Source organism: Eschscholzia californica, unplaced genomic scaffold (assembly GCF_041429995.1).
Source record: "Eschscholzia californica isolate CP2 unplaced genomic scaffold, dmEscCali1.0.p SCAF_1, whole genome shotgun sequence".
In the NCBI taxonomy this organism is placed as follows: Eukaryota; Viridiplantae; Streptophyta; class Magnoliopsida; order Ranunculales; family Papaveraceae; genus Eschscholzia; species Eschscholzia californica.
The window spans coordinates 56,125,312-56,139,671 of NW_028238198.1; the positions used below are offsets into that span (position 1 = coordinate 56,125,312).

General features: G+C 39.0%; 1 protein-coding gene across 1 annotated transcript; it reads right to left on the reverse strand.

The window, feature by feature from the left end:
• Positions 1-7,887: 7,887 nt before the first annotated feature.
• LOC147567733 (uncharacterized) lies at positions 7,888-8,400 on the reverse strand. The gene has a single exon (XM_086657780.1). The coding sequence runs from the start codon at positions 8,398-8,400 to the stop codon at positions 7,888-7,890; it is 513 nt and encodes a 170-aa protein (XP_086513906.1).
• Between the last annotated feature and the right edge of the window lie 5,960 nt (positions 8,401-14,360).

Consider the following 14,360-nt stretch of genomic DNA (forward strand, 5'->3'; position numbering starts at 1 on the left):
GGTGTTTATAATGTTCATCACACTCTCATTTGTGCTTGAATTCAAGAATCTCTCCTTGTCTAGCTAAACCTCTTGTTGAGGATTATGATGAAATCTTGATATGTTTATGTATGTGTTTGTTTGATTAGATTAGTATGTTTGATATCTCTATAATGTTAGGTTAATCGGTTAAACTTGTTTCATGTCTTATCAAGCATATGTCATATAGTTACTTGTTAATCGATCTTTCCGATCTAGACTTGATGTTAATGGAATATGATGACCCTTTGACTAGTTATGACCATTAGGTATATCTAGCACTTAGAGCATCTAATTTAGAGTCGAGAAGACTCAAACTTGAGAATCGACCCAAACAAGCATCTATGCAAATATATCTCGATGGATTCCCAAATCCTTAACCTCTCTCATATTTAGAATAAAACCCTAGCCTCCCAAGAATCTTTAGTTAATAGTTCAAGTTTACTTATTTCTCTTCTATTTCTTTTTTGTCAATGCCTAATTAAAACCCCCCTCTTTACTTTATTTGTTTTTGTTTTTTTTGTCTAAGTTAGCCTTTGATATCTAAATCGGTGGATAAGACCCTTCGATATCTGAGTTACCAACCTATCCTTGGATCGACCCCGGCTTTGCCGAGTTACTACTTGATACCTCCGCTTGGGTGTGCAACCTTTCGGGTGCATCAGTTAATCGCGAGTCAAAGAAAGTGTTGTCTAGTCGCATAACTATGTGAAGTGCATGACAAGACACATGAAAATATGTCTTAGACTACGATCGATATCAAATACTTTGTTTCGTCTATTAACTATGCGAAGTGCTTGACAAGACACATGAAAATGCGATCGAAACGATAATCGAAATAAATGAACATCAATTTATAATCAAAACATCAAATCATATTAGACATCATCACGAATTCATCACATTTCATCTCATGTAAACGACACACTAAAGTTAGCTAAACATGGTGATTGAATAATAAATGGAAAGAAAATGATGAGAGAATCCCCCCTTTTCGATATGGTTCGAGGCTAAGATTGTCGAAAAATATGAGTAGTTAAGGTGCAACCGATCTCCCCATAGCGACCATCATCATCTTCTCCATTTAGAACTCAACCTCCATTAAAGCTAAACCCTAGCTTTCTCTCTCTAGCAATTTGTAGTCCAAAACCAAATCAAACCACATGGGTAGCTAGATCATGACATGGGGCCAAAAGCCCTTAGTTTTCCGGCCAAGAAAGTAGCCAGAACACCCTAGAAAATCTTGCCGAAGTTGGAAGAAATCCGGCCAGGAAACAAGAAGGTCCGGCCAGCAGCTCCGTGCGCGTCCTGCAGTCGCATCCCGTAGATGCGTCCTTGCTATTGGAACAGTTCCCCGAGTGCTGTTCCGGTCGGAGCTTGCACCAGCCCGAGCTGTCGACGCTTGCTGCTGTTGCTGCTCGCATCTTCCCGTGAGCAGTGCACGCCCCGTGAGCAGTGCACGTCCCGTGTGCTATGCTGCTACCCAAGCAGCTTCCATGGCTGCTTTACCCGAGCTCCTGTAGTGCTGGCATAGCTTGGCCGACCAAGCTAAGGCTTTAGTGATGAAGAACCCTAACCCTTTTTGCCTCCTTTCTCTCTCTCTTTCTTGGTGCTTGGTGAAGAAGATGATGAATAGTAGAATAGACTACTAAAATCCTAGGGTCCCTTGACTTAGTCAATTCACTTAGACTTTGTTGACTTAGATCCATAAAGAGAGAGTGCTCATAAAATCTTCCTTGTCATTCTTCTTTGGGCTCTTGGGCTTTTATTTAGAAACCAAGAGGGTGCCTCCATCCTTATTTCTACATCTTCAAATTCTCACAAAGGACTAAAATACCCTCGGGCTCCTTTCTTTAATAACCTCCCCGTCCGAACTCCGATTCGACTTCCGTTTTCACCGGCGGACTCGTCATTAACTCCACTTGTCATTTGATTTGCTTTGGTATCTTTTTCTCCCATTTCGTTCGCATGAGATGAAAGTGATAATTGTTGCGTTTTATTCCGAATCAAACGCCTAACTCCAAAATAGAAACCTAGCATGAAAAACACATAAAATATTATTGATAACACTCGAAAAGGACTAATTAGTCTAAGTTAGGCTCTCCAAATGTGACATTTTCGTGTCACATCAGTTCCCTATTAGTAGGTGTACCCCTTATTCCTCTACTTCCCTTAATGGGTGGGATAGTTTTTTGAGTTAATTCTTATATGGCCCCCTACTTTGTGACCAGCTTCCTTTATGGCCCCCTTTTTTCGTAAATTCAAATATGGCCCCCTTTTCTTAACACCGTTAGTCAACTTTTATGGTTAATCTTTTTGTTTCCATATTTACCCTTCTTATAAGAATGATTTCAAAATTCAAAATTGACCCCCTTTTGAATTTGGGTCAATTTCCAAAAACTTCTAGCTACTTTAGAAAAAACTAGGGGGCTAAAATATAATACATATAAAAAAAATTTAAAAACACCTCATCTCTCCCTCTCTCTCCTCCATCTCATCGCCTCTCTCCTCCACATCATGTAACTCGCCACCTCATCATCTTCTCCGATGAAGGTCGCCGGCCGGCCAAATTTTCCGGCGACCTTCAAATATATATATTTTTTTTTATCTTTCTCTAACTAATCTCTCTCTCATTTCTCTCTCTCTCACTCCCATCTCTCTCTCTCTCATTTCTCTTTCTCTCTCTCTCCCATCTCTCTCTCTCTCATCTCTCTATAATTCCGGCGAAGGGGAGGAGCCCCTTCGCCGGAATAACCAGACCTTCAAGCAGGGGCGGAACCAGAAAATAGTGTGAGGGAGGGCAAAAATGATATCTAATAGAAGAGATCATACATAAAAATTTTGTGGAAGTCAAAATTACTATTAGAAGTCAAATTCCAGGGAGGGCCATTACCCTCCCCGGCCACCCCCTAGTTCTGCCCCTGCCTTCAAGGTCTGGTTAATGACCAGACTCGGTCTGGTTATTCCGGCGAAGGGGAGGACCCCTTCGCCGGAATTATAGTGAGATGAGAGAGAGAGAAATTAGAGAGATAGAGAGAGAGAAATTAGAGAGATAGAGAGAGAGAAATTAGAGAGAGAGAGAGAAAGAAATGAGAGAGAGAGAGATGGGAGTGAGAGAGAGAGAGATGGGAGAGAGATTAGTTAGAGAAAGATTAAAAAATATATATATATATTTTGAAGGTCGTCGGAAAATTTGGCCGGCCGGCGACCTTCATCGGAGAAGATGATGAGGTGGCGGAATACATGATGTGGAGGAGAGAGAGGGAGAGATGAGGTGTTTTTAAATTTTTTTTATATGTATTCTATTTTGGCCCCCTAGTTTTTTCTTAAGTAGCTATAAGTTTTTGGAAATTGACCCAAATTTAAAAGGGGGTCAATTTTGAATTTTGAAATCATTCTTATAAGAAGGGTAGATATGGAAACAAAAAGATTAACCATAAAAGTTGATTGACGGTGTTAAGAAAAGGGTGCCATATTTGAATTTTTACGAAAAAAAAGGGGCCATAAAGGAAGCTGGTCACAAAGTAGGGGGCCATATAGGAATTAACTCTAATTTTTTTTGTTGAAAAAAAGTGCAAACAAACCACTAAAACATACAAAACTCTAACAAATTTCTCCAAATCTTCTTTTGTCGGTGTTGTCTGCCCCAGTTTGCTAATGCGTCTGCTGTGGAGTTAGCTGCTCTAGGGATATAAGAATATTTGAATTTGGTCAATTTCGCTTTCAATTGTGTAATCTCTTATAAATGCTTTCTTGACTGCCATTGCATTGTGTAGTGTTGGTCATCCAGGAATGTAATTACGTTGAGGTTGTCTCTTTCAATGTGTACATGTGTTGTGTTGAGTTGGAGTTCCCATAGGAGAGCCTTCTTAATAGCAATACACTCACATTTTTCTGCCGTTTGACCTTTGGTCCTATCTGCGTAAACTGAAATCCAATTTGCTTGGGAGTCATGAATCACACAGCCTATTCCTATTGGTTCTGATAGATCTGTAAAAGAAGCATCAGTGTTGAACTTAAGAAATGGTGTCGATGGAGGGCTCCATGTTTGATTCTTTAGTTTTTTAATCTTAATTGTCGTTTTCAGTGGTGTTGATGAGAGGGCTTGAATTGTTTGAATCACCTGCATGGGCATTTGTCTTTTAGATGTGAAGCATAATATTTTAGCATACAGAGTTGTTAATTCCTCATCTATATCTTTCCACACCAGGATCCATTGTTTGATGGATGGTATTCTGTCTGTTCTGACCTGAAAATAGAACCATATTGCTTTCGCATAGTTGCAGTATAATAACGCATGATCAATGGTTTCGTTATGATTACATTTCAAACAAGATTAGATATTACCAATGAATTTTCCTATTTTGTCGCGAACTGGTAGACTGTTGGTAAAACATTTCCATAGAAATAATTTTATCCGCGGAATAGTGTTAATATTCCATATGTGGTTCCATTCTATCAATTCGTTATCTTATTCATTTCCATTGGTTCGAAGGTGATTATAATGGGTGGGATAGTTGGAAGATGTTTTGACTCTATAAAAGAAGGGACAACAGTTCAGAAATTCTAACAGTGGTATCAGAGCCTGACTTATGCCCTAATTAATCTTAGTTTCTTATAATGAAATTAAGTTTACATCTAAGACTTCAAATATGATTTACATATTTGTAAAAAGTCTTTTGGTTATACAAATCAGATTTTTTTTTTTGAATTATTATTTGTTATTTAGATCAATATTTTATTTAGATCAATATTTTATTTAGATCAATATTGGTATTATCCTTTATAAGTAATGATTTTTTGTTTTTCTTGAAATGTATTTATAATATTAAGGAGACAAAACATTATTACAAGGAATTAAAACGTTACTACAATACATTTTAACTAGAAGATAAGGTACATTTTTCTACGTCTTCGTACTGTTCTTTTTTTTAGCCCATTTTGCTAATTTGTCCGCTGGAGAGTTGAACTTTCTGTTTGTGTAATTGAATTGGACCCTGTCCAGTCTGTTTCTGATTTCTTGAATTCTCTGGATGTGGATTCTGGATTGCCATTGTATTCTGTGTCTACTGTTTTGTATATTTCTGATGATGTTAATGTTGTCGCTTTCTAAGATGATGTTCCGGTAATTGTGTGCTTCTGCCCATTGGAGGCCATTGAGTATTGATATTGCTTCGCTTTCCTCACTGTTTCTACTCCTTGTTGTGGATGCATGTGCTTCTACAAATTTAGATTATGCATCATGAATGATTAAGCTTATACCCGCATTAGATTGGGCGTTGGTAAAAGATGCATCTACATTTATTTTCAGGAAAGGACGTTTTGGTGGTTGCCATTTTTCTTGGAGATTTTGTTTTATTGTTCACTTAAGTGTTTTGAATTTCCGGGAAAGTTGATATCATGCTTATCACCTTATTAATAAAGTTAATTTCGTGTTGGAAGCAGTGATCACATCTAGTTTTCCATATGATCCACATAATAGTAGCGTAGTGTATATTATTTTCCGTGATACTATGTTGAGAAGGCAGGTGCCAAGAGAAGATCCATTCTGCCACCGAAGTGATGTTTTCTGATATGATATTAAAGTAGAACCAAATGTTTTTCGCTAAAGAATAGTGAAGCAAAGCATGTTCGATATATTCTATTTCATTGCAATTAGGGCAATACAAATTGTTATCAATGTATTTTTCAATTCCATCTCTCACCGGGGGCGGCTTGGAGCAGACTTTCCATAGGAAAAGTTGGATCCTAGGCACAGTGGGAATATTCCAAATGAAATTCCAGTTATTGGATGGGGGGTGGGGAGTGTGCATACTCATGTAAAGATAATGGTACATGGATTTAACAGAGTAGTTACCCGATTCGGTAAGGGTCCATTTCATTTGGTCTCTACCGTTATTATTAATAGGAATAGCTTTGATCAAGTTTCTAGTATTGTTATCAAAAGCGCTAGTAAGAGCTTCGTCATTCCAGTTATTATTCTTTATTCGTTGTGATACCTTGATAAGATTGAAGTTACGGCTATTACTAGGGGGATTGGGGATAGAGGGAATCCAGTTATCTTTCCATATGTTGATCTTTTCTCCCGTGTGGACCTCCTAGATAGTTAAGTCGTCAATTTGATTGAGGTGTTTACTGATGGTTTTCCAGTTCCAAGAGTGGTGAGCCTTGGCCGGTACAGGTTTCTCCGTATGTGGGTAGTACTTGGATTTTAAGAATTGAACCCAAATAGCATTAGGTTCATATTTGAGTTTCCATGCTAATTTACTTAGCATTGCTTTGTTGTCTAGCTCTGGAAGATGAATACCTAGGCCTCCGATTCTTTTTGGAAGACATACAGAAGACCAAGATTTGGTGCAAATACCTTTAGACTTACCCCACCAAAAAGACCGTTGAATGGTCTTAATGCTTTTGCTTATACCTTTAGGGATGACAAAGCATTGCATTTGGTATCGGGGTACGGCCGCAGCTATTAGCAGTGCGACCCTCTTGAGAAAGGAAAGAGTGGTTTCACTTCTCTAATTTAGTTTTTATCTGCTGGACAATATCATTGAAAACCTTAGTTTTATTCGCCCCAATGAACAACTGAGCTCCGAGGTATTTTTCCAACGTGGAAGCGTACTTGACTTTAAGGGTGCGCGTGATAAGGCGTTTGAATTTGGGGTGTGAGTTTTTGGAATAGAAGATGTTAGACTTATTATAGTTTATCATCTGCCCATAAGATTTACAGAATGTATTGAGAATGGCTTTGAGGATGTGGATGTTATCAAGAGAGTTACGGCCGAAGATGATGCAATCATCAGCAAAGAGAAGGTGCGAAATCATAAGGTTGGGGTTGTTGGTGGGAAAACCCATGAACTGGCCGATATCTTGATCTGCTACTATAAGTCGACTCAATCCTTCTATGGCTAAAGTGAATACGAAAGGGGATAGAGCGTCTCATTGCCTAATGCCGCTGGTAGGATAGAAAGTAGGACCTGGGTGACCATTGACTAACACCGCCATGGACGAAGTGGAGATACAGTTGGAGATCATTTTAATCCAGTGCTCCGAGTAACCCAGTTTGTCCATGATATCTGTCAGAAAGTTCCCTTTAATTCTATCAAATGCCTTCGACATATCTAGCTTAAGGCCAAAGTACCCCGTAGCTCCTTTCATCTTCTTGAGCGAGTGAATGATCTCCTGACTAATAATAATGTTATCCGTGATCTGTCTACCCGAGATATAAACAGCTAGGAATGGGGTGATGATAGAATTCAAAGTATTTTTAAGCCTGTCCGCCAAGATTTTGGTGATAACCTTGTACGTAGTGTTAAGGAGGCAGATAGGCCTGTAATCTATCGGGGTTTGGGGGGAAGCCGTCTTCGGGATCAGGCAGACATGAGTGTGATTGACTTCCGGAGGTAGTGAGGCAGACTGGAAAAAGTTCTGAACTATTTGTGGATGTCTGGACTCACCGTATCCCAATTGGATTGGAAGAAGAAGGGAGGGTATCCATCCGACCCCGAGTAGCATCTCTCTTCAGCCCCGTAATAGCCCTATTGATCTCTTCGTGATCTAGGATAGTAGTTAATTCATGATTCTGAGAAGGAGTAATGGATTTATGAAAAAGATTAAGGATGTTGGGATCCGATCTGGTGTTAACTGAGGTACTGATATTGAGGAGGTGGGAAGTAAAAGCAGATTGGATGTTGCTAATGCCCTCTTGCCAGTCGTCTTTGTTGTCTTTAATGGCTATAATTTTGTTAGTACGATTGTATTGGATGGCTTGAGAATGGAAGTACTTAGTGTTTTTGTCGCCAGCAGAGAAAAAATTGTTTTTCGATTTTCCTTCCACAAGCTCTCCTGTTTTCTGTACCATTCTTCCAGCTAGATGTGAAGCTGAGTGATATCCTCTTTGCTGCTACTATTCTGTATTGAGTTAACAATCCTATTGATATGCTTCTCTATGTTACCAAAGACACTCTTATTCCACTTGGTAAGGTGCTTGCTCAGATTCTTCGGATCTAACTGGATGTTGGGATTTCTGGTCCACTTAGCGGCAATGAAATCATGGCAGTCTGGGTGAGACATCCACGTAAGAATGAATTTGAACGGCTTAGGTTTAGGCTGGTTTTGGTCGGTATCAGAAAGAAGGATAAGAAGGTGATCTGAACCCACCGAGTCAAGATGGGTAATACCAGAAAATTGGTACATCTGCAACCAAGTGAGGATGGATAAAGCTCTATCCAGTCTCTCTTGAATAAGATTTTCCCCGAACTGCCTGTTACTCCGAGTGTATGGGCTACCCTGCCTCCAATACATTTTTACTCTTGATCCCTCTTCAACATCTCGTTCTTGCAAGTTTTTCTTTTGTTTTCGTCCTTCATATTTTTTCGCCATATTTTTTCTCTATATCTCTCAGTCTAATTCCCTTTCTATAAAATTTATCATTCTAAATTCTAATTTTACATTTTTGTGACGAAGCACAAAATAAACTCTAACTTTGGATGTTACGCATGGAAAAATTAAAAGGTTAATCTTCCCATTAAGTTTCCAAATACTAACGTCTCAATATCTCGTAAGAAAGGTATTTTCCTTTAATGAAAAAAATCAATCTTCTCATCCTATAATATGCTAGGAGGAAACAATAATCTCAACAGATAAGAAATGGAGAAAATGTTAGGTCGATTATATAACAATTTCATCCACGACCCTGAATCTAGAAGGAACATTTTTTTAGCCTACAATAAGACACAATTTAATTTCTGTTTCGAAGTTAGATTCTATTGATTCCAGATTTCTTTCGGAGGATGCTACAGTTTCCATTAAATTGAATAAGACAAGTATTGGTTTTGGTACTCTAATTGATCGGATGTATAAAATGTCTTTAGATGTTTGTTTTGCTTCATCATTATGCTTATCAGTCGATTCTGTTGCATCTTCATCTTCTGGTGTTAAACGACCTTTGCTTAAAGAAAACTCGTTGATATTATGGCATAAACAACTAGGACATATTTATAAAGAACGCCTTCAAAAGTTGGTTGTTGAAGGAGTGCTTGGTGCATTGGACTTCAGTGATTTTCATACTTGTATTGATTGTATCAAAGGAAAATTGACAAAACGTAGGAAACTCACTGCTACTAGAAGTTCTGGTCCTTTGGAAATAATCCACATAGATATATGTGGACCTTTATCAACTTCATCTCGTGGAGGTCAACGTTACTTTACCTCTTTTATCGATGATTTCTCTAGGTATGCATATATATATACCTTATTCATCATAAGTACGAGGCACTGGAAACCTTTAAGCTTTGTCCCGTGAAGGTAGAAAAGCAATTAGATCGAAAGATCAAAGTTGTTTGTTCTAATCGTGGTGGAGAGTATTATAGAAGATCAGATAACAACGGTGTGAGTCGTTTAATACCTTCGGGGAAATGGAATTGTTCCTCAGTATATAACTCCTGGTACACTGAAGAAAAATGGAGTTGCAGAAAGGAGGAATAGAACATACCAGAATATGGTTAAAAATATGATGAGTCACTCTGATTTGCCGGAAAGTTTTTGGGGAGAGGCATTGGAAAATGTTGTTTACATACTTAAGAGAGTTTCTAGTATATCTGTGTCGAACCACATTTGAACTTTGGACTGGAAGAAAACCAAGTTTGAACTGCTTACGAGTTTGGGGTTGTCCAGTAGAGGCAAAGTTTAAAATCCAGATATTCAAAAATTAGATCCACGAACTTCAAAATGTTATTTTATTAGATACCTAGAGAGATCCAAGGGTTTCAGGATTTATTGCCCTAGAAGGACAACCCAGATTGCAAAGACGCATAATGCTAAGTTTGTGGAGCTTGAGCAAAATAGTAGTACTTCGAATCATCGGAGTTCAAATTTTGAAGAAGTTATAGATAACTCAATTGGTGTTTTATCGGGTACCTTAGTTGATCTCCCACAAGTCAAGGTGAAGGAGATGTCCTTCAAGGATGCAATGCGAGCAATTTGTCGGATAGGACAATTGATGAGGAAGTTCATCAAGTCCGGATAATTTAGGTATCCTAGTGTTTAGCTAGAAACCAACTATGATCGTCGAATCGCTTGTGGCTAACTTCGTCCGGATCCTAAAACGGGTTACACAAAGAGTGTCAACTTGATCGGAAGAAACGACTAGAGGTATGAGACATATATACATGGGAGACACCCATAAGATATGTCCAAAAGGCCTAAAAGAAGTTTAGGCAAAGATAGTACAAAAGGCCCGAATGGCGGGATATTGGGTCGGGAACCAAAGGGATGTTTTGGGCCCAAGAGAGGGGCCTAACATGCATGATAGGATGCCCATAAGGGGCCGTCCAGATCAGTCCTTAAAGGCTTGCATGGGGCGGCCACAACTTAAGGAAAAGAGAAAATAGAAAGTAGTTTTTATTTTTGACTATTTCCTTAATCTTATTCAAAAGGACTTTTAGGGAAACCTAATTAGGGTGGGACTCTAACTTAGGGTTCTATATAATCTCTCTTTGACATTTGAATAAGGTGTGGAAAATTCTCAAGAAGCTTTCAACCTCTACAACATCAAGTAGAGAAAGAAAGAGAGAAAATTCTCAACTATCTATCTAGTCAAATAAGAAGATGTTCTTCATTTAACCACCATCGGTGTTCTAGCTAGCAACAAGGTGGGAGATCAAGGTGATTTCTCGGTGTCCCAAGTAGAGGAGCTACAATTGGAGCTCTTGGTCTTCTCAAAAGCAATTCGAAAGGTTCGAGGGAAAACTAGCGATAAAGGTATTTATGCAACTAGTTTTCTTAATTCATCATTATTAGCTTATGCATCAGATACTGGGTATACTAGTGTTAGACATTATATGTCTGAGATTCCGCTTAGAGCACTAGAAGACACCATAACCCAACAGTGACTTAGAGACATACGACACGTACGAATCATGTTTAATGGGTAAAATGACAAGGTCCTACTTTAAGGGAAAAGGAGAACGGGCCAAAGAACCATTGGAAATCATACATACGGATGTGTGTGGACCGATGAGTACGCCTGCAAGAGGTAACTTTAGCTACTTCATCACGTTCACAGATGATTTCAGGCAATATGGTTACGTATACTTGACGAGACATAAATCTGAATCATTTGAAATGTTCAAACAATTTTAGAACGAAGCAGAGAATCAACTTTGCAAGAAAATAAAAGCCATCCGATCCGATCGGGGTGGTGAGTATTTGAGTCAAGAATTTGATGATCATCTTAAGAGTTGCGGAGTAATATCCCAACTCCCTTTGCCTGGAACACCATGAATGAATGGAGTTTTTGAAAGGAGAAATCGCTCCTTTTAGACATGGTTCGATCTATGATGAGTTTAGCCAACCTTTCAAACACGTTCTGGGGATATGCTCTGGAAACGGTTGTTTTCACACTTAACCGTGCTCCGCCAAAAGATATAGATAAGACGCCCTATGAGCTATGGTATGGAAAGGTTCCAAAGTTGTCTTTTCTCAAAGTCTGGGATGTGATGTTTATGTAAAGCGTTTACAAAGAGATAAACTCGCACCCAAGTCAGACAAATGTCTCTTTGTGGGTTATCCAAAAGAGACAAGGGGTTACTACTTCTACAACGAATCAAAGAACAAAGTGTTTGTTGCTCGTGATGGTGTCTTCCTGGAAAAGGAATCTATTTACAAGAAGACAAGTGGGAGAAATGTAGATATCGATGAAATTCGATATGAGCAACAAATAAACAATGATATGGAGATATAAAAAGGTTTAGCGGCTCCTATCTATCCACAACAAATGGTAGAGGATAATGAGATAGAGTTAGAGGAACTCGAGAAACCTATCTATCCATTTATGGACTAAAGCAAGCAAGCAGGAGTTCAAAGAGTTTGGTTTCCTTAAGAATGCAGAAGAATCTTATGTTTACAAGAAGGTTAGTGGGAGCAACCAAGTTTTCTTGGTCCTTTATGTCGATGACGTATCAATCATTGGAAACAGCATTCAGATGTTAGAATCAGTTAAAGACTGGTTTCGGAAATGTTTCTCAATGAAGGATCCAGGGGACACAGAATACATATTGGGCATCAAGATCTATAGAGATAGATCAAGAAGGATGATTGGACTCAGTCAAGAAACTTATGTAGATAAGATGCTACACCGGTTCAAAATGGAAGATTCTAAAAGAGAATTCCTTCCCATGTCATATGGCATCACACTTAGCATGGATCAGTGTCCTAAGAAACCTAATGAGCTAGAATACATGATCGATGTTCCTTACGCTTCAGCAATAGGATCAATCATGTATACCATGATCCGGATTCGCCCGGACGTCTCGTGTGCCTTGAGCATGTGTAGTCGTTACCAATCGAATCTAGGCGAAGCACACTGGACCGCTACCAAGAATATTCTAAAGTACCTGAGAAGGACTATGGATACTTCTTGGTATACGGTGGGGAAGATAGACTCAAGGTTGTAGCCATGTGGATGCAAGTTTTCAAACAGATAGAGACGATTTCAAATCACGGTCGGATTACGTCTTCTGTCTAAATGGAGGAGCAGTAAGCTGGAAGAGTTCCATACAGAGCACTGTTGCAGACTTTACCACTGAAGCAGAACACCTAGCAACTTTGGCAACGGCCAAGGAAGGAGTTTGGATTAAGAAGTTCATAATGAAACTTGGTGTCGTACTTGGCTTAGAGGAAGGAATAGCTCTGTATTGTGACAAAAATGGAGCAATCGCCCAAGCCAAAGAACTTAGAGCACACCAGAAATCCAAAATATCCAAAGGAAGTACCACGTGATTAGGGAAATCACAGAAAGAAAAGATGTGGTCATTTGCAAAGTCCAAACGGATGACAATGTAGCTGATCCGTTTACTAAACCGTTACCTCAACCCAAACACAACTCACACATGAGGGGCATTGGTATAAAGCGCATTGGAAAATGACAACAAATGTAATTGGGATTCATAAAGGAGTTTATGTACCTAATTAGTTACATTCGATATCTAAAATAAAAGAGTTTTATTTTGTCACTTAAATTTGGTTTAGTATTTAAGAGACAGTCCATTGATAAAAAAATATTCCGAATAGGCTTATCAGATACTTAATCTCACGAATGAAACCCTATTAAGTGAACTTAGAATTATCTCATTATCATCTCCCAAGTCCAGGTCATTGCATGGACAACAATGACTTATGAAGACTAGCACGTGAGGTCGACGAGATACCGCAATTTCATGGGCTATAGAAATAGTGTATTCGACTCGACTACGTGGGTGTGTAATAGAGATTATACACTGGATGACCCACAAATAAGAGCACATCAAAGTGATGAACGTCTAATACCTCTCGTTACGAAGATTGAAGAGATTCCTCAAAATATGAGTGCTCCACTCATCTTATGTAAGGAATATCTGACATTGGTTTCGCCAAACGCCGCATCGTAAAAGGAGGTTATAAAAGCGAATACTGGGAAGGAGAGGATAGACATGAAGTTCAGTAGGAGTACGATAATGGATTATGTCCTCCTAATTAAATTAGAACAAAGTGTCTCCAGACCACTTGATGAGTAGCAACGGAAAATGCATGGCCATGCTCAAATGGATTAAACATTACATTTGTTTTTACAATTATACCCGGGATCAAGAAAGTCTGAATGACGTGACGGATCAGATGGGATACTAAGTGACATGGGAATCGAGTATTGCACTTGTTCGAAGTACAAGTGGGAGTCTGAAGGAGATGTCCTTCGACCAAGGATGCAATGCGAGGAAATTTTCAGATAGGATAATTGATGAGGAAGATCATCAAGTCCGGGTGATTTAGGGAGCGTAGTGTTTAGTTGGACTACGATAGTCGAATCGCGAAGCAATTCGCGGCTAACTTCATCCGGATCCTACAACGGGTTACACAAAGAGTGTCAACTTGATCGGAAGATAATACTAGAGAGCTGAGATATATATACATGGGAGAGACTCATAAGATATGTCCTAAAGGCCTAAAAGAAGTTTAGGCAAAGATAGTACAAAGGACCCGAATGGATGGATTTTGGGTCGGGGCACCAAAGGGATGTTTTGGGCCCAAAAGAGACCATACATGATATGCTGCCCATAAGGGGCCGTCCAGATAAGTCCATAAAGGCTTGCATGGAGCGGCCACAACTTAAGGAAAAGAGAAAATAGAAAGTACTTTCTATTTTTGACTATTTCCTTAATCTTATTCAAAAGGACTTTTTGGGAAACCTAATTAGGGTGGGACTCTAACTTAGGGTTCTATATAATATCTCTTTGGCATTTCAAGAAGGTGTGGGAAATTCACAAGAAGCTTTCAACCTCTATAACATCAAGTACAGAAAGAAAGAA

Excerpts from the sequence above, each read along its gene's own strand:
- LOC147567733 (XM_086657780.1), bottom strand. The coding sequence starts at position 8,400 with ATGGCGAAAAAATATGAAGGACGAAAACAAAAGAAAAACTTGCAAGAA.